This window comes from Trichomycterus rosablanca, chromosome 12, assembly GCF_030014385.1.
Source record: "Trichomycterus rosablanca isolate fTriRos1 chromosome 12, fTriRos1.hap1, whole genome shotgun sequence".
NCBI classification, from domain to species: domain Eukaryota; kingdom Metazoa; phylum Chordata; class Actinopteri; order Siluriformes; family Trichomycteridae; genus Trichomycterus; species Trichomycterus rosablanca.
The window spans coordinates 13510761-13531905 of record NC_085999.1 but is presented as its reverse complement, the minus strand read 5'-3'; the positions used below and the strand labels follow the sequence as shown (position 1 = coordinate 13531905).

At 38.7% G+C, this 21145-nt stretch overlaps 1 protein-coding gene across 2 annotated transcripts; it reads right to left on the bottom strand.

Moving 5' to 3' along the window:
- Positions 1-1932: 1932 nt before the first annotated feature.
- rev1 (REV1 DNA directed polymerase) lies at positions 1933-19812 on the bottom strand. 2 transcript variants are annotated; one of them, XM_063006259.1, is made up of 22 exons: positions 19574-19812; positions 16792-16858; positions 13475-13607; positions 12710-12878; positions 10210-10461; positions 9450-10111; positions 8501-8608; positions 8272-8388; positions 7661-7787; positions 7429-7557; positions 7183-7337; positions 6868-6987; positions 6481-6701; positions 6121-6293; positions 5785-6011; positions 4706-4872; positions 4374-4589; positions 4179-4269; positions 3876-4084; positions 3554-3704; positions 3080-3182; positions 1933-2954 (listed from the first exon to the last, which is right to left on the bottom strand). In XM_063006259.1, exons 2-22 carry the CDS (start codon positions 16846-16848, stop codon positions 2843-2845), a joined length of 3699 nt encoding a protein of 1232 aa, XP_062862329.1. In that variant the 5' UTR covers positions 16849-16858; positions 19574-19812; the 3' UTR covers positions 1933-2842. The 2 variants fall into 2 exon arrangements, with proteins under 2 accessions (XP_062862329.1, XP_062862331.1); XM_063006261.1 differs by having other exon boundaries at positions 3876-4081.
- Between the last annotated feature and the right edge of the window lie 1333 nt (positions 19813-21145).

Genomic DNA, 21145 nt, shown 5'->3' with positions numbered 1-21145 from the left:
ATTATTATTCTTATATGCAATTATATGTTATTTTCTATGTATAGTATTCATATAGCTGTCATTTTGGTTCACTTTTGTATTTGGTCTTATTTATAATATTCTGATTATTATTATTATACTACTTGCTGCAATTATCTTAATAAAATACTTTCTACTGCACAATCTGTAGTTAATCTGTAGCATCTGTAGTTAATCTGTAGCATAAATCTACTATTTTATCTATGAGGATGTGAAAGGAGAAGAAAACGGTAAATAAATGGTGTTTCGGGGGCTCTTCCGGCCCAGTTATGGGAGAGTCGGCGGAGATCTGGCATCCGGATTTGGGCCAGTGTATTTGGCCCGATTCTGGGCAGTCATTCAAAAAGAGTCAGAGGCGACACGGGCTGCCGGTGTTACCTGAGTGTTATTGCAAGGTTGTCTAAAGTTTTCAATAATTTAAAGGTTAGTACAAGGTTCCCTTAAGGTTTCAATAATTTTAAGGTTACGGGAACGTTAGGGAAACGTTCCAACAACTATAATGCACAACCAAACGGGAACGTTCTATTTCCGTAAAAAAAACTTTCCTGGGGAACCAAAGGGCAACCAAAATGATCCGTTCCCAGAACGTTCTGGGAACCAAAAACTAACGTTCCCGGAACGTTCTGGGAACCAAAAATTGTTAGCTGGGATGGCGTATCACCACTAACTCATACCACCTAGTTGTGCTTGCTAGCTGAATAAATATGTACATTTTAAATAGAGACCGAATATATTTGTCTGTGTTCATTTAAATTTAAAATATATGCTAATCTGTTTACATTCATAAGCACAAAGTCAAAAGAACACTTGTTCAAAACAAACACACGGAATGAGAGCCTCACTACGCATGCTCCGATTAACGAACCAAACCTACGTACCTAGCGTAGTTCATGAATTTGCGTAGCGCGAGCAAAGTGCGTAAGATGCGTTCGTACTTTACGTACATATAATTTACACTATTATTTCCATTAAAATTGCCACATTTCTGGATGTGCAATGAACAGCATTCAGAAACTTACACTTAAGTTTTTGTTTAGAACCAATTATATAATAACAAAACATAGTGTATCCCTTTCATTGCACTTTCTGGCTTTTTTGTAAAAGAAACAAAATACACAAACTTATTAAATAACTTTAATTACAACATTATTACTGGAGAACAAATGTTTTAAAACTTAAATTCTTTTTTCATTTTTTTCGTTTACTGCAGTAAAATATCCCCACACAGCTCCTCTCTCTCTCTCTCACTGCTACATGTTTGGTCTCTCAGTGGCGCTCAGTCACGTGACGGTACCACAACAAAACACAGCAGAGCAGGAGGAGAGGAGTAAGGTGAGCATGTGAGAGGAGCCGCTACTGTCTGTACACTCATAGTTTTTACTCTCTTATGAAACGGGACAAATGTACTACATGTAGTGGAGAAAAGGTACAAGTAAAGTATCGGTCCCACCATACTAGTATCGATCCGACTCAGTCACTTATCGATATTTGGATCGATTCAGCCCTGGAACCGACCTGCAAGCCGTTAGATGTTCATAGCTAATAAAAACAGTGGATTGTCGCTTAATTTTTCCCCACCCGTTTTCGTTCATGTCGCTGTTGAATATTCCACGTTTAGTTCAGTGTTAACGTGTAAAATCAGTTTATTAAAACAACTGACTCGAATCGGCACAGTACAGTATTGTACGGCTTGAGACACAACTACTTCGACATTTAAAGAAACTTTAATTTGAGACACAGCCACTCTTGACTGCTGTGGAAATTTTGATTTGAAACACAACCAGTTTGAATACTGTGTATTTGCCCCACCAGTTGGAGTTTAAAGGCTGTAGTAGCTGCAGTGGTTTAGCCCCAAACCAGTTACAGTAAAAATAAAATCAGTTAATACCATTTTTTAGTAAAAAGTTAAAGGACTTGAGAATAAGATATTCAAATTTATTAACAAGTTTAAAAAAAACGTACAAATGATGTCACAGCTTCAGGTCTTCAGGCACAGGTCAGTCATGTCAAACAGATTTAGCTGGCCTTCCATTAACAAACACATAGCTGAGTGAAAAAAAGGTTCATCATGAGCATCTTTTTAACTGCATAATTATGAACTTTATGGACACTAATGACACAAGCCTTTATTGGCTATCCATAAAACAATGCTGGTTAAAGGTCTTACACATGATAAATGGTTTGAATATTGAGGACTTTGGCAAATGTTTAATTACAATTGTATAATTCTTAATCTCTTTCTCACACTCACAACAAAACATTATAAACATTATGTACATGCAAATAAAATAATTAGAAATGTTGTAATTTACAGGAATTTTACATAATATACATACAAAATCTGGCACTTAAGTTACATATAAAATGCTATTTTCAGGTTCTATTACAGCTTAGGCCTGACTTACAGATAAAAAGTTCTGAGTAACTTCTTACTGTGCTACTGTGTTTGCCATACATTTATTGGGTCAACATGGCACTTCTATTGTGGACCAAAAAAGGTCAGAGTAGTCAGTAAGGGAAACATTCGAATAGTACATCATGATATCCTAAGAAAATTGTTTTGATGCTACAAAATTGTATGTTGAGGTTACAATGCAAGTTGGTGTTAAAGATGCAGGCGTTTGAGCCCAGCTACAAAGTATACACGCTGACTATACCCATTATGGGTGCTTTGAGGAACGCTTGGTTTAAAAGGACAAGTAACAGGTAGGTAGTAGCACCAGCCATTATTAAAGCATGACCTGTATCTGTAATCTTCTGAAGAGATGGCAGGGTTCAGGTGACATCACAGTGACGGAAGCAAGAAAGCGCTTCACAAAAGCTTCTATGTGATTTTTAGGGTGCTGCCATAAGTCTGTTGTACCACAACCTGCACATTGTCCAAGATGAAGTCAAAGGCCATGCTCCACACAGATTCCTCGGACTGCTGCATTATCCTAGAAAATAACATAATCAACAAGTAAAACTCATTAGACAAATGGTTAAATACAATTTTATGCTAGCTGACAAGGAGGACTAATAAAACAAAGTTCCTTATCAGAATTTAGAGAAAGAGTTTTACCTCTTCATGTATTTGATGACCAGGTCAAGTTTCTCTAGGTCTTTGTCCTCCACTAGTTCTGTGCAATATTTTACCACCTGCAAAATGTCCTCCTCCATAGGCTCTGTTGGGTAAAATCACAACATTATCAGCAATTCAGGGAATCGAACCCGGGACCTTCTTGCTGTGAGGCAACAGTGTCACCCACTGAGCCACCGTGCCACCCCCCCTTTAAATGCTAAAAAAAATAAGGTTTTTTGGGGTGTCTTCATAACAGCCAGGTGGGTTAACCCCCTGTTAAAATATGAAAATACCAGAAAAGGACAAAAAGCTTTGAGTTCCAGTTAGCACAGCCAATAAACATATTTTACATATAGCCTTGGAAGGCCATCTCCTTTCCCCCCATGCAAAATATGATTCAGCTCAGTCAATGATAATCAGCTGGTAAACTGACCTTTTAAGTTAACATCAGTAAAACAGGACCCATTGCTTTACCTGAGATGGTAGTAACCCACTCCCTCAGCAGGGCTCTGACATCAACAAGTTCACAAGCTCCTGCCAGGGCTGGGACAGGTCGAGAAAAGCATTTGGATGGCAATGCTGGCACTTGATGGTTCATAGAGGATGTAGAAGGTTTATTTTCAATCTGAAAACAGAAATTCAGATTAAAAAAAACAATTAGTGAAAGAAAAGAGCAGATGAAAAAAACAACAAAATAAATAGTGAGGGAGAAAAGTAAGCTAATGGTTTAAGTAAATGCAACTTTGATATCATATTTTAGAATGGCAAAAAAGTGAAAAACTGGGTGCAGAATTACCTTGAGGTCAGGTGGGATTTCTGTGCATTTAGGTGAGAATGAGAGGGTTTTGGAGGGACTGGATTTTGCAGGACTGTTTTCTGGTACAAGTCTCTTTAATGGACTAGCACCTTTTTTTAGAGGACTGGCATTTTTTTTCTTGTAGCGCCGCTTTGTCCTGCCCACTGCAGCCTGTTTTAGTTGAAGGAGAGGGTTTCTCTGCACCACTGCTGCCACAGAATTTCAGTGGAAAAGACAATCGGTAGGATTTCCCCAATTATTACATAAAGCTCATTTGCATTTTTTTCTTTTCTAGGACTGTACCTGGAGCCGGAGTATTTTCCCTGTTTCTGTATGCAGAGCGCAGCTCCTCTTGTAGTTCCCTAGGCAATGCTGCAAAAACGTCTGGATCGACCTGCACAAATGATTAGAAATTATTACTGGATTGAGACTAAGTGCACAACGTCTTTAAGTGTCAGATTTTCTTTTTGATGTGATAGACAAGTAGTTAAAACACACCTGGGAGAAGTCAGGAAGCTCCAGTACGATGCCTGTGCTACCAGCTTGGCCAGGCTGTCCGGAAAGATGTAGCAGCACAGACGGAGCACTGAAATCTGTTTGTAGTGGTGTAGATTGGGAAAATGAGGTACTTGGTTTCTCTTCTTTGTCATTCCATGCTTGCTCCACCTGCTCTCGCAGATCTGCAGGTAAAGCCTCTAGCACAGAGCGATCCACCTAAATGAAGCAAAACTTATAAGAGTTCTGACTACACATAATGTGGCTGTTTGTTTTTATCAATCTACAGTAAAAAACATGATGAACCGCAACCAGAGCTGCAGGAGTGTTCTAACCTGAGAGGGAGACGGCACCTCTATGCTGAGGTTGAGACGTGTTCGACAATGGCTGGAAGAGTGCATGTGAGAAGGTTCCCCATTACTTAACACAGGTAGTGAAGTATTTTGTGGCGTTGCAGGACAGGGAATCTCCTTTTTATTGAAAGACATGTTAGACAAATTATCTGAAAAATATAAACAGAAAAAGCTATACAATCTGGCATCAAATTCTGGCATTTGTAATGTTAAACCTCATAGCCTTACATATTTGACAGATTTCCTTATTTCCTATCAGTATGCAGTCTTTGCAATACCTAGTATCATTTATTTCTCATTCTTAATGCCAATCAGGGTCTTAATCAAACTACAAACAGACAATATCCAAGGATGGCGATTAAACCTGGGCCACTGGAGTTATGCAGTACCAATACAACCTGCTGCATCACTGTCATCCAATAGCCACAATTTTACTGAATGATTCCTTTGGGCTGCTCCTATTAGGGGTTGCCACAGCACATCATACCCATTTTCGAGGTGGCACAGTTTTCATGCCAAATGCCCCTCCTGACACATTCTAACTCTCCTGTTTATCTGGGCTTGGGACTGGCACATTCTAAGTCACGTTCCAGTCAGTGACACCTGCCATCACTTAAAGTGACCAAGTGTAGATGGTCATCAACAAGTGAACAAATTATGTAACAACAGTGACATTACCAAGAACTGGGTCTTCCTCCAAAATTGAAGATTAAAGCCAAGTCAAGATATGCCATGCTGATAGACTCCTACCCAAAAAGACTAAATGCTGTCATTAAATCTTTAATTATCCCCCCCCCCCCCCCCCCCCCCCCAAAATATTGAATTTTATAGATGATGTCACATTAAAGATAAAAAAAAGTTTTAAAAGGATTCACCTTGGTCTAATTTTTTTTTTTACATACCTGGCATTGTAACAGGGGTGTGTAGATGTTTTATATCCAATAAAAATGGTGCAATGCGATTGTTGCCATATCTAGTGAATATTACCCAGTGTTTTACTAGTGGTGGTGAGAGACCCATTGCAATTAACTGAATGTCAGTTATGCATTGAGATTACTTACATGTTCTTTGAACATCTTTGCCATGGCTGTGCGCAGACCGTCCACTTGTGAGCAAATCTTTGATAGAGTGAGATCTGCTAGTGTCCGAGTGTGAGCTCTCCAGCAGCTGCACCTGCAGTCCCACTCCTCTCATGTCTGCAAAAGCCAGCTTCATAGCACGAAAAAGCTTAATGACCTCAGATGCTATAAGCTGCCCACTGTCTGTGGCATAAGGTAACAACACAGACCTGGAAAAACAGAGCAAGTCTATACTTAAACAGCACTCCCAAACAAATGATCAATTACACATCAACAAAATGAAGACTGAATAAATATAACATGCTTATTTTAGATCACCTGGCAAAATTGTCACAGATCCCATGTCCTCCAAATTTGGCTGGCTCCACCGGTGCACCTGCTTTGCGCATCATTACTTTTAGGGTAACTCGCCGACCTTTTAAACCTGCCCTCTGCAGCCTCTTTTGAACCTCCATGGACAGGCCAGTCAGAAATGTCTCAGCCTCCTCCACCTAAAACACAGCAGGAGATGAATAGCTGTTTGAAACATAATTGTTGATTAAGAGGCCTAAAGATAAAGATAAAAATATCAGCACCCAGAATATCCCAGTTCGTGACATGCACAATTACCACGAAATAGGCATGGCCACACATTTTTGGAAGGTCCTAATAATGTGTCTCATCGCTGTGGACTCTAACCTGTGTGAAACGAATGTTGTAGTTCATCTCTGCAGACACAGACTTCCTTTCTTTCTCACTGCGTACAGGTCTGTCATCCAGCCCTCTGCAGAAACGGAAAAGTGTCTGCCCTGTTCGCAGGCCAAACTTCTTCTGCAAACGCACTATGGACAACTGCTGCAGGTCTCCACAAGTACTCACACATAGTGAAGCAAGCTTACTGCTTATAGAGCGACCCACACCTAAACAAACACACAATTTATCCTAATCAATTTTTATATGTAAGAGTGACATGTGGGTTAAAACCATGCCTGGTTAAAAAAGTCAATACATTATTTTTGGATTTAAATTGATTGATTCTGCCAAATGTTTACAAAAGCAGTCTTAGATTTTTGTACTGATACTTACCAGGTAGACTAGTGACAGGCTGATCTCTGATGAAATCATCTACATCCTCTGGTCTGAGAAAATACTGGCCATTTGGTTTTGCCTTTCGGGTTGCCATCCTGGCCAGGAGAATGTTAGACCCTAATGAGAGACATGAAGCAAGATGTAAAGAGCTGAGAATACCACTCATGAGATGACCATTTCAAACAATTTTATTTTCCCCTTAGTTAACAAATACCATATAAAACTAAGGAATAACACATCTAAAAAGTGCTTTATATAAGGTGTAATTGAGCATAGTTAGGAAAGAAACTCTCAGCCAAAAAGGTTAATTACCCATCCCAATAGAGGCAGAACAGCCAGTCTTCTCCCTCACGTCAGCACGGATGGCGGTTGCCAGCTCATCAGGTGTAACCCCAAGCTCTGTCAGAAGAGCTGTGGCATTCACCAAGGCCTCATCACAACTTAAAGCCTCAATGTTGTAAGTATAACTATGATAAGAGAGGAAGCATTTATTAGAGCAGCTATTACACAAAACCATGTAATGCTGTTAACATATCTATTAGCGTTAGGTATGTATACCTGGCCAGAGTCTCATACATAGCCAGCGCCACCTCTTTATATGCATGAAAGTCATAGGGAACTGATATCAGATCAGGACATAGCTGCTTAGCCTGGCCGAAAAACATGCCATTCTTCACACCAGCTTGCCTGTAAAGAAAATTCATGCTAAGATCATGGTAGTACTGAATACATGGACTTCATACACTGACAGAGGCTAACAACATATAAATAGACACGAAAGTCAGGGTACCTGGCTTCATAGCTGCAAGAGGCAATTTCTGCCATAGAAAGAGCAGCATGGTCATACACTGTTCCATTACTGTAGGTCTCTTCACTCTCAGGAGAGGAGTTTATCTCAAGGTCCTCACCCGTCACACCTGTCACATAACACAGCGAAGGCCAATAAATGTTAGCAAAGTATACCTAATACACACCTGAACATCCAATTATTATCTTTTTAATTGCTGCTATAGGAGCATACATGGAACTTTTTACTAAATTTTGTGACTGTGAGGATTTGGTTGTAATTAGTCACTAGAGTGGTAATGTGGTCAGACACTGCATCAAGTCATTTTAATTTCTTTTAAAATGAAAAGGAGTTTTTCCTTGCCACTGTCACCCTTGGCTTGCTCAACGGTTGGTCCTGAATTTGGTCGGTTGGTCCTGAATTTTGTAAAATTGCTTTAAGACAATGTCTGTTGTAAAAAGTGCTATACAAATAAATTTGACTTGACTTGGCATGGCTGTTTAGTGTTCAGAGTGAGCTGCAAAGCTAAGCACTAGGAGATGGCATAGAAAAAGTAGTAGCCTTAGATGTCTTCAAGGAGAGGTAAAATGAGCTCTGGTTATTGGTGCAATCACCTGCTTTGTGCTGGTTCCACTTTTTCTGGTAGTACTGAAATTCCAGTTTAGCGTTTGCACCAGGCCTCTGAGGAACAACAGCACGTCCACGATTACTCGTCACAGCCACTGGTTTTCCTAACAGGGAGGAAGTACAACAAATGAAGGCATTGACACTTTTTTCACAGCGTGTGTGCAGAGTATGATGCTATAGTTTACTCCGTGTTGGGTTGCTATGTGTGACAGTCACCTTGAAGTTCAGGACGAGGTCTAATCCCCACCGACACAAAGAAACAGTCCATGTCAACATGCATGATACAAGACTGTCGTACCTGAGGAGCAGGCATAAACAAGGAACCTATAAGGAAAAGAAAAGTATTTACCCACAAATGCCAAATATACAATGTACTTGCTCACATCAGCAGAGATCTACAGCCTGTCGGACTAAAGCAAAGTCACAAATGTCATAGGACTATAAACAAGACCCACAAATATTTTAAAAAATGACCGATTAACTTAAAATTAGGTGTAATTATATAAATTAGATATGGGTTAAATAATAAACATATAACAAATAACACAATAATCTAGGGCAGATGTAATGCCATTATATGTCATTTATGTGTACATGTGTACAGTACAAGGAAATTCTTGATATCTCCACCTCTTTGCAAGCTGGGGTTAGAGCGCAGGGGCAGTCATTGTACGGCTCACCACTAATGACTTAAGTTGGTATGATTTGGTAATGCTCTATGTTTGGCCTGGGCATGATGACCAAACGTTTTAACCTTGATCTCATCAGTTCAAAGGCTGTTGTTCTAAAACTTTGTGGTTTGTTTAGATGCAAATTTGTAAACCTAAGACCTGCTACTATGTTCTTTTTGGAAAGCAGGGTTTTTTCCTAGCAACTTTTAAAAGAACATAAAAGCATAGTTTTAAAAAACTAAACAAATGTCTGCCATGAACATAAAGATGAAAACACATTGAATGTAAAGGAAGGTTTACTTTTTCCCCTTATGAATGTATGTCTATATCATGGTATAAACTGTACAGCCAAATCTCTAACATAGCCACATTTCTATCATACCATTGGCCTATATACTGTTATACTGAACAGGACTATTGTTAAAGAAAAGGATAAAAGTAAGTAGAAAATTTATAAAAGGTCCACTGACTCCATAATGAAGTAATGGCTTTACCTTTATCTGCTGAAAGCTTCTTTAGTTTTTCTTTACCGGAGAACACAGTATTTCCAGCTGTTCGCCGCTGATTCTGTAGGGTGTTCACATACTCTGAAAACTCGTTCCGCCATGTAGATATATGGTGAAACCGTGAGTGAGAAAAAAAGTCAGAAATAATCCCAGTGTCTGAACCTTGGTGTGATGGTTTGCCTGCTGGGTTACTAGAGTCATTTAGAATAGAGTTAGATGGAAGATGGTGACTCCCATTCAGTCTTACTTGGCTAGTCTGATTATGGTGGGCCGATCTTTCTGGATTGACTGCTTTTTCATTAACAGCTGATATTGTTGCTGATTGTATGGATGTATCAGAGATCTTTTCATTATGAGTGATGCTTTGGGGACTAAGCTGCTCCGAGGTGCCGGCTATGGACGTTGTACAGTTAGATACAGAACAAGAAGTAGGTGGGTTGTATTTCCCGGTTTCATTTGTGTCTGACTGTGGACACTTAAACTCCCATTCTTGGGCTGTCTGTTTTAAACCAGTAACAGAGTCTGGACGTTTTAAGGCACCGTTTAAAGGATGAATATGACCATTGGTATGAGGATAGTCCTTTGACTCTTTGAGTGATGTTCCAGTAAAATTTTCATCACTTTCATGGATTCCATTAATTTTGCCATTCCTGCAAGCACAAACACATGAGTCATGAAAATGTTAAACCAACATCAGCATATAAGACCTAGGTGGCATGCACATCCAGTATCAATAACTCAGACTTACAGTTTGTTGTCTAGATGGTGATGTTTTTTCTCTGTATGGGTAGAGGGCCCTGGCTGAGCAACACTGACAGCTGGGTTAGAGGAAGTGTGGAGGTTTTTTGGTTGTGGTAGGTTAACGTTGGGTTGAAGTAAACTTTCGCCAGACCAAGGTGCTTTCTGGGCCTGCAGAGGTTTCACACTAGTGAAGTTTAAACCCTTTTGCTTTGCATAAAGCTGATATTGCAGGTATGATAGTTGTCTTCCTGCTTTTATGCTGAAAGAAAAATAGCATGACAAACCATTGTATGATCAACTCAAGCATCATAACATTTATATCTAAGAATACTTCTATTAATAATTATGCCTTGTAAGACAAAAATTATGAAAAGCAGAACACATAAAAAGATCATTTTACTATTTACAGTTGCAACCAAATTTATTCTACACCCAAGGCAAATTAGCTTTATTGGAAAACTTTACAACAGCTCAGCTGTTTGCAATAAATCAATCAAACAAAAACAATTTAAATAGCCCAACTCAACTCAACACAAAACTACTGCAGCTAGGAATTATTCAACCCCCCTGAATGGAATCCCTCATAAGAGCACACATCAAGCACACCCGATGCAACCAGTCAAGGGCTTTATTACTTGCATTAGTTATGTACGAGCTAAAACACATCAAATAGCTGGCCTGGCTAGCAGTTTGTTTACTGTGACATTTGATTTCATTTTAGATATATGGCTCGAGAGAGATGTCCAAAATATTAAGAGAAGAGATAATTGCCTTGCACAAACAAGGAAAATTATACAAAATGATGGCAGTCACTAAATGTTCCTATAGATACATCTGGAAGCAGAAGTCCTGAAAGATTCTGGAGTCGCCACCACGTTGCCTGAATAGAACCCCATAGAAAACCTTTGGTAAGACTTGATAAAGGTGGTTTCAGCACACATGACTAGGGCTGTCGCGCTAACCGCAATTTTGAAATATCGCGGTATAGACCAGCCAACCGCAGGGCATGCCAAGCAACCGCAACACCGCGGTGTTCACGTTTTTTCTTTCTTTCTTCTATTTTTTTTTGTTTATATTGTTGCAGGTCCATCTTGTTTTACGCTTACATTCGGGCGTAATAAATGTTAAATGAATTCATAATGAAAATGAGCTAGGAGCGTCATTTTCCCGCAACCTGTTCTCATGCGTTGCTGCTGAGTGTCAGGCTTTGTGTTTTAAAATGTAAACAATCGCAACAGGAATTATAGGCAAGTTTATTAATGATCAAATTGAGTTCACACTCAATAAATACTTGTAATTTAGACTATATTCAAACAGCCTTGGTGAACTAAAACACTTAATGACGGTTAATATGGCAGTGCAGCCTGCAAATATTCTCTTTCTGGTCTTGCTGGAATGATTTAAATGTATTTTTTCGTTGAATAAAAATGTATTGAAACGAATAATAACTTGAAATGTAGTATATATTGTTATGTTAATTATATCTACTAAATAGATAGTTTGTCGCATTGTAAAGTCGCATGCAGGTACAGTACACGTGTATTAGTGTAACGAGCCCCATCAGAGAGAGTTTTAGTGCCGAGGGGAACATCGCTACCCCACTCAGATTCTCTCTAAACCACATCAGATGAACGTGTTGGTTCTTCTAGCGCGCATAATAACGCAGGTTTAAACTCTTACAGACTTTATTATATTTCTTTTTTACCATATTTTGATTAGATGTGTATTTACAATATTTAGCCTAAACACTTTTTTTTTCGTTTCACACTGTATATCTAGCCTAGGAGCTAAATTTAAACCTTTTTTTAATAGAGAAAAGACGCGCATCCCTGCTCTGTTCTGTATTTAACATTAAACACGCATTTCATTGGTCTTAAAGCTGTCTCATCTTTGTCATTATAAAGCAATAATATACCGAATCATAGCCTAACAATAAAGCTTGTTTATATAGCTCTAAAATGCAGATTAATTAAGTAATTTTCAAAAAAAAAAAAAAATGGCGATATTACCGCATACCGCGATATTGAGACAGGTTGAATATCGCAAGGGGGAATTCTTTCACCGCGACAGCCCTACACATGACCAAAAATATTAGTGAACTGGAGGCCATTGCTCATGAGGAATGGTCTAAGGTTCCTCATGGATGCTGCCAAAAGCTGGTGTCTGGCTAAACATCACATTTGCCACAGGTCATAACAGCAAAAAGGTGCTGTACCAAGTGCTAAAGATGCTTGTTATAAAGAGGCTGAATAATTCAGAGTCTGGTAATTTCAAATATGGTAGAGAATATCATTGTGTCCGTTACTGTTCACCGACTAAGAAAATAAGGGTGCTCAACCAGACACAATATGTGATACACATGCAAAGTTTAGTCATCGACTGGGTACCTCCCCTGAATTTGTGAGCAACTTAAATACCAGGATTGATAATGCATAACGTATATTAGGCATAAATGTTCCTAATGCCTTATTCTAAAAAAAAAAAAAAAAAAAATAATCCACACAAACCTGTCAGTGATCCACTCTGGCCTTACTACTTTTTCCCCCTTTAGTTCTCGTATTTTGACAGTGGGCAGGTTGGTGGCAATAATGTGTGTAGTTTTGCTGCGAGAGTAATAGACATGAAACTGCCCTCCGTGTAACATCATTAGTTTGCGTAATTCATCTGCACTGGGATCTGCACACAAGACACACACAATCAAACCATTAAGTAATATATGTGTCACTTTATTGTTTATACATCTGAACAAAATCAGTTTTGTACTAATAAGTGACAGGACACAGATGTAATTACTGGTTTGCCTCTTGTGGGTATGCAGTTTCCAGCAGTTTGTAAGTTCAGAGAGGAAATGGTAGTAGTCAAATTGGCTGCAGAATTAAAACCTAATAATGTAACATTTGATTTGAATAATATATATAATATCCAATATGTCCCAAGTAACATATTTCATTTTATTATCATGTAACAAACACTACTGAATAATACACAGATAGAAAATAAAAAGGGTAAAATAATATCACCCTCATGGAGGTACATTAAAAAGATTCCATACTACACAGTTTACTAGTTGCTAGTCATTTGAATTTGTGTAAGTCATTCTAAAAAGCCAGATGTTACTGTTAATGTGTCACTTTTGTACTATAGCTATGCTTCAAAATCTTACATGGAAGACAAATTGTAAGCGGTCACACTGTCACTGTAAATCCAGGGCAAAAGTAAACTGAAACTGACAAAATCTGACTTAAACTGGACTTGTGAGTGTTCTCTCTGACCTGTGTATCCATTAACATAGATAGCCACTCCACTGAAGATGCTGGAGGAGGTCCCCTGTTTGTCCTTCTCTCTGGGAGCATCCCTCATAAACTGCTCCTCCAGCTTAGACACCTTAGCAGCCATGTAGCCCCCCTGCACCCAAACAAACACACACATTCACACACCAATAAATATATGCAGGCACCTGTTAACCCAGACTCATTGTTATTGAAGGAAATCAAGTGAAAGCTTCTGAATGACTCTGCCCATCACACAAAAATGCACACAAAGAACAAACTGGGCTGTGCCTGGCTGACGAGCATCTGATTACACCTCACACGTTCAGTGAGCCTGGAGAAGCAAGCCTGCTGGTATGGCGGCTCCATGTCACCATGGCAACACAGAGAACTTGGGGATTCAGGAGTTGAGTCTGAACCAATAAAAAGACAAAAGAAGGAAAAGCCCAACACAGTGGCACGCTTTGCATTCACCTCATTGTCCAAATCTGACCATTTTTGAGAACCTTTTAAAGACTGTCAAAACTACATGTATACTTTAGGGAATCATTTTTAAATTAATAAGGATAAAACATTTAATAGGGAAGACAGCAAAATTTACATATTTAACCACATTCTATAATTCATCAAGTGGTTTGAAAACATCACTAAAGTATACATTTACTATAAAACAGAATATGTTTCACTGCTTTTGCAACAATGCAAAAAATAACATGCAAGCAAATATGGTCCAAATGTTTTCCTTTAATTACTTACCGGCACTACAAACAAATGCCACCAAAAATACAAAACAAAATTTGCTTAACTAATTAACATTTGACAGCTAATCATTTCTTTAGAGTGGTCATGTGACTATGTTTGTTTGTTTGTTTAATTCTTAATGCCATATCAGCTGCAATGCCTATTATCATGGCTAACTAATAGATTATGTAAACGTCAAGGTGATGGGTCAATTTTTTTCCCTTTTATGTGCGTATGGTGGTTAAGAGTTTTTGTGTGACTGTGAACTTATATAGTGTTTGTAATTGCAAGTGATTCCAAGAATTTAAGCAGGTTTTTTTTGAGAGGGGGGGGGGGGGGGGGGGGGGTACTGATGTGAAGATTTCCTTGTAGCTGTTTGTACTGTGGAATTGTGTTCTGATGGTGTTCATTTGTTGGCATGAGTAGAGGATATGTTTGATAGAAGTTTTGATTTACAGAGGGGGCAAGGGGGCCTGGACTCCTTTTAGTAGGTGTGTATGGGTCAGTTTGGTGTGTCCTATGCGGCATCTTGTGTATACACATTGATCCCATAATTTTTTGGGGTATTGAGCTCTATCAGCGTTTATGGTAGGGTGGAGCTCGTATAGTTTGTTGTTGGTATGTGTTTCCCATTCTCTTTGCCAAACATCTGCGGTGTATGCTTTTATGGCTGGTTTGAGATCAGATGGTGGGATGTGACTATGTAGTAAATATTTAAACATTTCTAAAATTGTTCAAATGTTTTCACAGTCATAAATACTATAACTAGAGATTGTTTGGCATTTTAAATGTACACATTGAAGAAGTCAGGTAGTTGTCTATTTTAGTTTGTGTTAAATAATATAAAGTAGCAGTTTGAAGCTTAAAGCAATCTGTGCAACAATCTACATTAGATAATAAAACATGTTATTTGATGTCCTACCTTAATACTGGGTGGTGGCTATACTAACACAATAATCCTTCTTCTACACACAATGTGTTTAATATTTAACTACTGGTACTGCACTGGTATGTGCTAGTGTTGTGTGTAAGGTGAGTGTTGGTAAAGATGTGTATGCACGCAAATGGGGGAGTTAGAGAGGAAATTCTGCTGAGTTAGAAAGCACCACAATATCTACTTTTTCTCCCTAATGTGTAATAGCATGAATTTGAGCCAACTTTAGTTCAGCTTAATGTATTTATGAGCCATTAGTTGTTGGAAACAGCTTTTTAACAGGCAGGCATTGACTACACAATACATTTCTGCAGTTTAGAGTAAAGTTTAAAAAATTTTAGATAACTTGTTTGCAACATAGAGAGATGGCGCAGTAAAGTGCAAGCGGCCAGAGAGAGAAGATACAGAGATGCTTTGTGTCATGATAGAACAGTGGAATGTTTGGGGTCTTAATTCACCTAGCATCTTATCAATGCTTGATAGTAAACTGGAGAGACTGAACATCAGCATTTGTGGGTTGTCTGAGACTAAAGAGTCAGGGACTGGACACAAGACGTTAGATGTACAGTGCTTTTCTCAGGCACAGAGAGCGACAACTGTCAGGGAGTTGCTGTCTTTGTTCATAGAAATGTTGCAATATGCATTACATAAAGATGAGGAAGACCAGGAATAAGCTGGATTGACATCACAACATGTATTGCATTATTAGGGGCTAGTAGGCTACCGGTGACATGAGACAGAGGGCACTGGAGACGGATGACCCATCCGTGCAGCCAATCACTGCAAAGCGATGACAGCATAGTGACATAACATATAATATGACATTAAATAAGTAGCCTAAATAAAGTTATTTCATAAGTACCCTGCAGTAGGTTGGTAAAAAGAAAACCTACAGGTGAATTATTTGATGAAAGCACTAAATGATTGCTGTTCTTAGATTTTAGCGGCCTTTGGATTTTATTAGGTTACAGTGGTTAAAACTAGGTTAATTATTAATCAACCAGCATATAGAATCTTAAGGTTTAATATAAAAATGCTCCATGGTTTATTTCATGACAAATATGTAATGTAGCAAATGTGGCAATAATCTTGAAGCTCTTTCAGACAAGTGTAGCTTTTAATAAATAAAAAGCAGAGTTTGAGCTTTACAGTACAGCAGAATGCAATGTGGGGATCCCACACTGAGCCGTATCATGTACAGAGAGCCACACTAGGCTTTCTGTGCCACCAAAATGGCCTTGAATGTAATTTTTAATTGACAGTAGCATTTGCTTACTCAATGTAGTATTAATTAAACAATGACTATAATCAGATAATTATAAAAATCGCTAGTTAAACCCACAGAAACTGTCCTTCCATTTTGCTACCATAAACCACTGTTTCCCCATCAATTTGATTTACCCACTTCTGGAAATTGTAATTTGGAAATCTGTTGTAAATGTTTAGGACAACATTATTGAAACAGTATGGTCACTGTATGCCTGATTCATCCATGTGCACACACAGGGAAAAGACTGTGTATAAGAATACAATACAGCAATACACATCATATATTTACAATTTGTGTACTGCTGCACCTTTTAACACTTGTTAAATGTATTTTAATGGCACCCATCACTAACAGCCACATAGTGAACATTCTTACCCTTTCTCCCCAGCCATCATCTTCACTAGCTTTCTTCCTCCATCCATCTCGACTCATACTGAGGAACCTAAAAGAATTAAACAAAGTAGTTTAAGAATCGCTCATATTTGGACAAAACTGCTGAGCGAGATCCACAATCCTGCTCTTGATTTAAATAATAGCCAGCAGTTGAAAATAAATTTAAAAGAATATTTAACTGACAGCATTCATCAACGAATGACAAAGTTGTCCATTATTGATTAATCATTAACCTCTCTAGCATGTCCCAGAAACATGTCTCTTTTTAAAATCCTCTTACAATATTTTAGTTAAACTGCAGGCTAACAGATCTGCAGTGAACATGCCTGGTTATTAAGCAGGGTGAATTGTTCAGTTTAAGCACAGATAAGTGTTTATTCCAGTCCTAAATACATCTTTGAAAATTGTTTTATTCTGGAAACACAACAATTTACATTGCTAAACTGATGCAAGATGACAAAGAATGACGAAGAATGAGAGTGATCTCTCACTTTATTCCTTTACAAGTGGGGAATTCTCCAATCAACCATTTATTTGGTGGGAGGTAAATACCAAAGCTCTGCAGAATGACTGCAGACTGAGGGAAATCTTCTTTTCTTGCATAGCATTCAACGATTTACTATGCTGCAAGCATCCTCATTGCCACCCGTGGCATGAAACAGACATCCAAACAAAATCTCTTTGTTTACAGAGAACTACAACGGTCATCTCTGTCTGCTGCATGCTAAACCACACAGGACACACACTAGCCTCATCAATCTTACTTATGCAAATACCTCCCCACTCAGTATGGTAGTGCATTAACCAGTATGGTAACCCTAGTTAGTCAGTCTCCATCCCTATCATTTGGTTTTCTTCTTTCACTCAAAACACACTCACCGTGCACCAAGGCAGCTGAAATCACTCATGGTAATACTTGATATACTGTAGGTGCTCAGCAATTAATTTGCTGAATGGACACAAATCTAAGGCCATATATTTATTTGAATGGCTTTTGGTATCTGAATAACAATGAATAATAATGGTACAGTAAGAGGGTCCTAAGGACAAGGCTTTAGTACTTGCCTCCAGTCTATTTGCGCCGTGTTTTGGGCCCTGGGCCCCGTTCCCAACATTTTAAGATGGAAAATGAATTCTACACCAGTTGCTTTTCTGCACCAGGTGTAATTACTAGCTGTCCAACTGTAGTGTTAAAAACAATTATAATAAACATAACTCATTTAAAGTAAGTGCTGTAAGTGGATATTGTGGGATGTTGGACGCTCTACAAATAGCCAACTTTTAAACATTTTATATTTGTTCCTGTCCTGATCACTACTGAAAAATTAAATTTGACCACTGGCCTACAAATGCACAGAGGCAGACTGGTATTGTTTTACTAATTAACTGAAAATGTACTAAAATGAACATAAAACATTTACATGTAATTTATTTATAGTAAAAGTTTTAAATGAGCTGTGGGCCAGCTAAAGTTTTTTTCTTTTCTCAGGACAGATAAAGATGGCAAAATAATGTCTCTAGGTATTGTTCTACAAATGTGACAAATTTGATATTTATATGATCCAGACCTTTACATTTTTATTTGAATTTGTATTAAATCCTAAGCTTTAAAAATATCCAGAAAAAAATCTAATTATTAATGTTCTGCATAGACAGTAATGTTTGTTTATTAGGATTTTAATGTCATGTTTTACACTTTTGATTACATTCATGACAGGAATGGTAGTTACTCATTACACACAAGGTTCATCAGTTCACAAGGTTATATCAAACACAGTCATGGACAATTTAGTGTCTCCAATTTACCTCACTTGCATGTCTTTGGACTGTGGGAGGAAACCGAAGCACCCGGAGTAAACCCACGCGGACACGGCGAGGACATGCAAACTCCACACAGAAAGGACCGGACCGCCCCACCTGGGAATCGAACCCAGGACCTTCTTGCTGTGAGGCGACAGTGCTACCCACTTAGCCACCCTATAGAGAGTAATGACTCAGCAATTAAAAGTTCTGGATTATTTATTAGAAGGCTGAGGGTTCAAATCCCAGCCTGGCTAATGTTTCAGTTTTTAAGCAAGGCACTTAAACCGAGAAATTAAACATTTAAAACTACTTTGGCTTCTTTTAAATGCCTAAACCTAAAGTGTAATTGATACACCAGCATATTATCATATATTGCAGTGATGTGTTTCTCTGTAGCTTCTAACCTACTCTCCACTGCCACAGGCACAGTGGGTCATTGAGGTCATCAAAGTTCCCTTCAACAAACAATGCCAGAGGGTCCCATGATTTAGGATCAATCCCATAAATAATAAGCCACAATGGTTAAACAGACAGTTCCCTCAGTGGAGGGCAACGACCCTGAATGTGACCATGCGAGTTTCATGCAACATATCCGACCAGCTCAGGAAACTCGGATTAGTCACAGATATGTAGGAATTGACACAATCATTAGTGAATACAACTAGATAAAAGTTCAGAATGTTACTGAGTTATTGTGCAAGCAGGCATCATGGAGGCCGATTAGAGAAACTCAGATTAAGCAGGCTCAGTGACAGAACTGTGTCATAACAAACTAAGCTTCAAACATGCATTACTGTCAACGGCAGCACACAAAGAAAATAAAACCCTGTTAAAACGAAACGTCAATGGTTTTAGTCACATAAGCACTTGGAACATAGCGTGTTTGTATATTTTTAAGTGTGCTTTTATGTAAGCTAGCTGTTTGTTTTTGTCTGGTTTGAAAACGAAAATGACTGCTCACCTAATGCTGCTTTCCACTCTGTTAATTTGTCCACAACACGCTGTTGTTTGCACTGACCAGCTGCGTCGACTCACTCGTCTATGTGTGTTTTAAACAACGCTAACATAATAATGCAGACGGCGTGTATTGGTATGGGCGACATGCTCCCGTTGTTGCAGCCTGATTCCGCTCAGTGTACCGGCCCCTGTCTCCATTGCACGCCAGAGTTCACCACTCCACCAGTGTGGCTCTTCAACCAGTCTGTCACCACCCGAGCTGCGGCTCCTGCCCGCCATACACCACGCATGCGCATAGTCCTCAAACGGCCCCTTTCTGATCTAAACTGCGCACGCGCATTAACAACCTGTTTTTAATTCAGCATTCCTAGAGCGCCATCTGTTTGATATGAGTTTTTCTCTTGCACGATAGAAACCTTTATCCAACTAAGTGCGCATGAACATCTATTTATTATTTTAGACTAGAAGCAGAATATTTTGTTTACACTAACCTTTTTTCAAACTCTACAGTATTGTAGGGGTTAATCTTAAAACCTATTGTACTGCTAGTTTCAAGTATCAAGTTTATTTGTCATTTGTACAAATGTTAGCAGCAGTTGTACATTGAAAAGTGTGTTGGGAGGCTCGGGAACTCTACAAGTGTGCTATAAATAAAGTACAAATAAGTCTTTAAAGTATATAAAAAGTAAACAAGTGTGCTATAATATAAAGTACAAATAAGTCTTTTAAAGTATATAAAAAGTAAACAAGAAAGAAAAATATAAGTACAAACAATTGCAGTTAAGGTGCAGATTTGCATTGTAAACAAAGTGGAAAATTGAAGTAAATGTAAACATTGAACCATAGTAGGCATTGCAGGCGTTATGGATATATTACAGACGAAGTAATAATGACTGTTAATAATGCTAATAATCGTAATAATAGAAATACTGATGATAATAAGAAAATAGTAATAATACTGCAGGATAGATTGAAGTCCAGATTGCCACATCATGTTTTGAAGTGATGTGGTATTAATATTAATATTGCACATGCCCAAAATGTGAGTGTTATGAGATGTGAGTGTTGATGAGTAACTGAAAAAGGGGGTGAGTTATTATTATGCATTGTTTAGCATTCTGACGGCCTGTAGGAAAAAGCTGTTCTTTAGCCTACTGGTCCTGGCTTTTATGCTGCGGTACCGTCTGCCTGATGGCAGTTTTGTGAACAGTCCGTGTGCAGGGTGGGTGTGGTCTGAGGTCATTTTTAAAGCCTTCTTTAGACAACGGCTTCGGTAGATGTCCTGTAAGGCTGGAAGCTTGTGACCAATGATGATCTCGGCTGCTCTCACAACTCTCTGAAGGGCCTTGCGGTCATGGAGAGAGCAGTTTCCATACCAGACAGATATGCAGCCTGTTAATAAACTTTCAATGGTGCATTTGTAAAAGTTTTTCACAATCTTGGGTGGGAGACCAAACTTCCTGAGCCTGCGGAGAAAGTACAGTCTTTGACGAGCAGACTTAATCACTGACTTAGTGTGTAGGGACCAAGTCAGGTCATCAGCGAGGTGTACTCCAAGGAACTTGGTTGACCTGAC

Coding starts and splice junctions, on each gene's coding strand:
- rev1 (XM_063006259.1), bottom strand. CDS start 16,848: ATGAGTCGAGATGGATGGAGGAAGAAAGCTAGTGAAGATGATGGCTGG. Junction 6,702..6,867: donor GCCTGTCACTAGTCTACCTG/GTAAGTATCAGT, acceptor GTGTTTGTTTAG/GTGTGGGTCGCTCTATAAGC. Junction 3,705..3,875: donor AAATCCCACCTGACCTCAAG/GTAATTCTGCAC, acceptor TTCTGTTTTCAG/ATTGAAAATAAACCTTCTAC.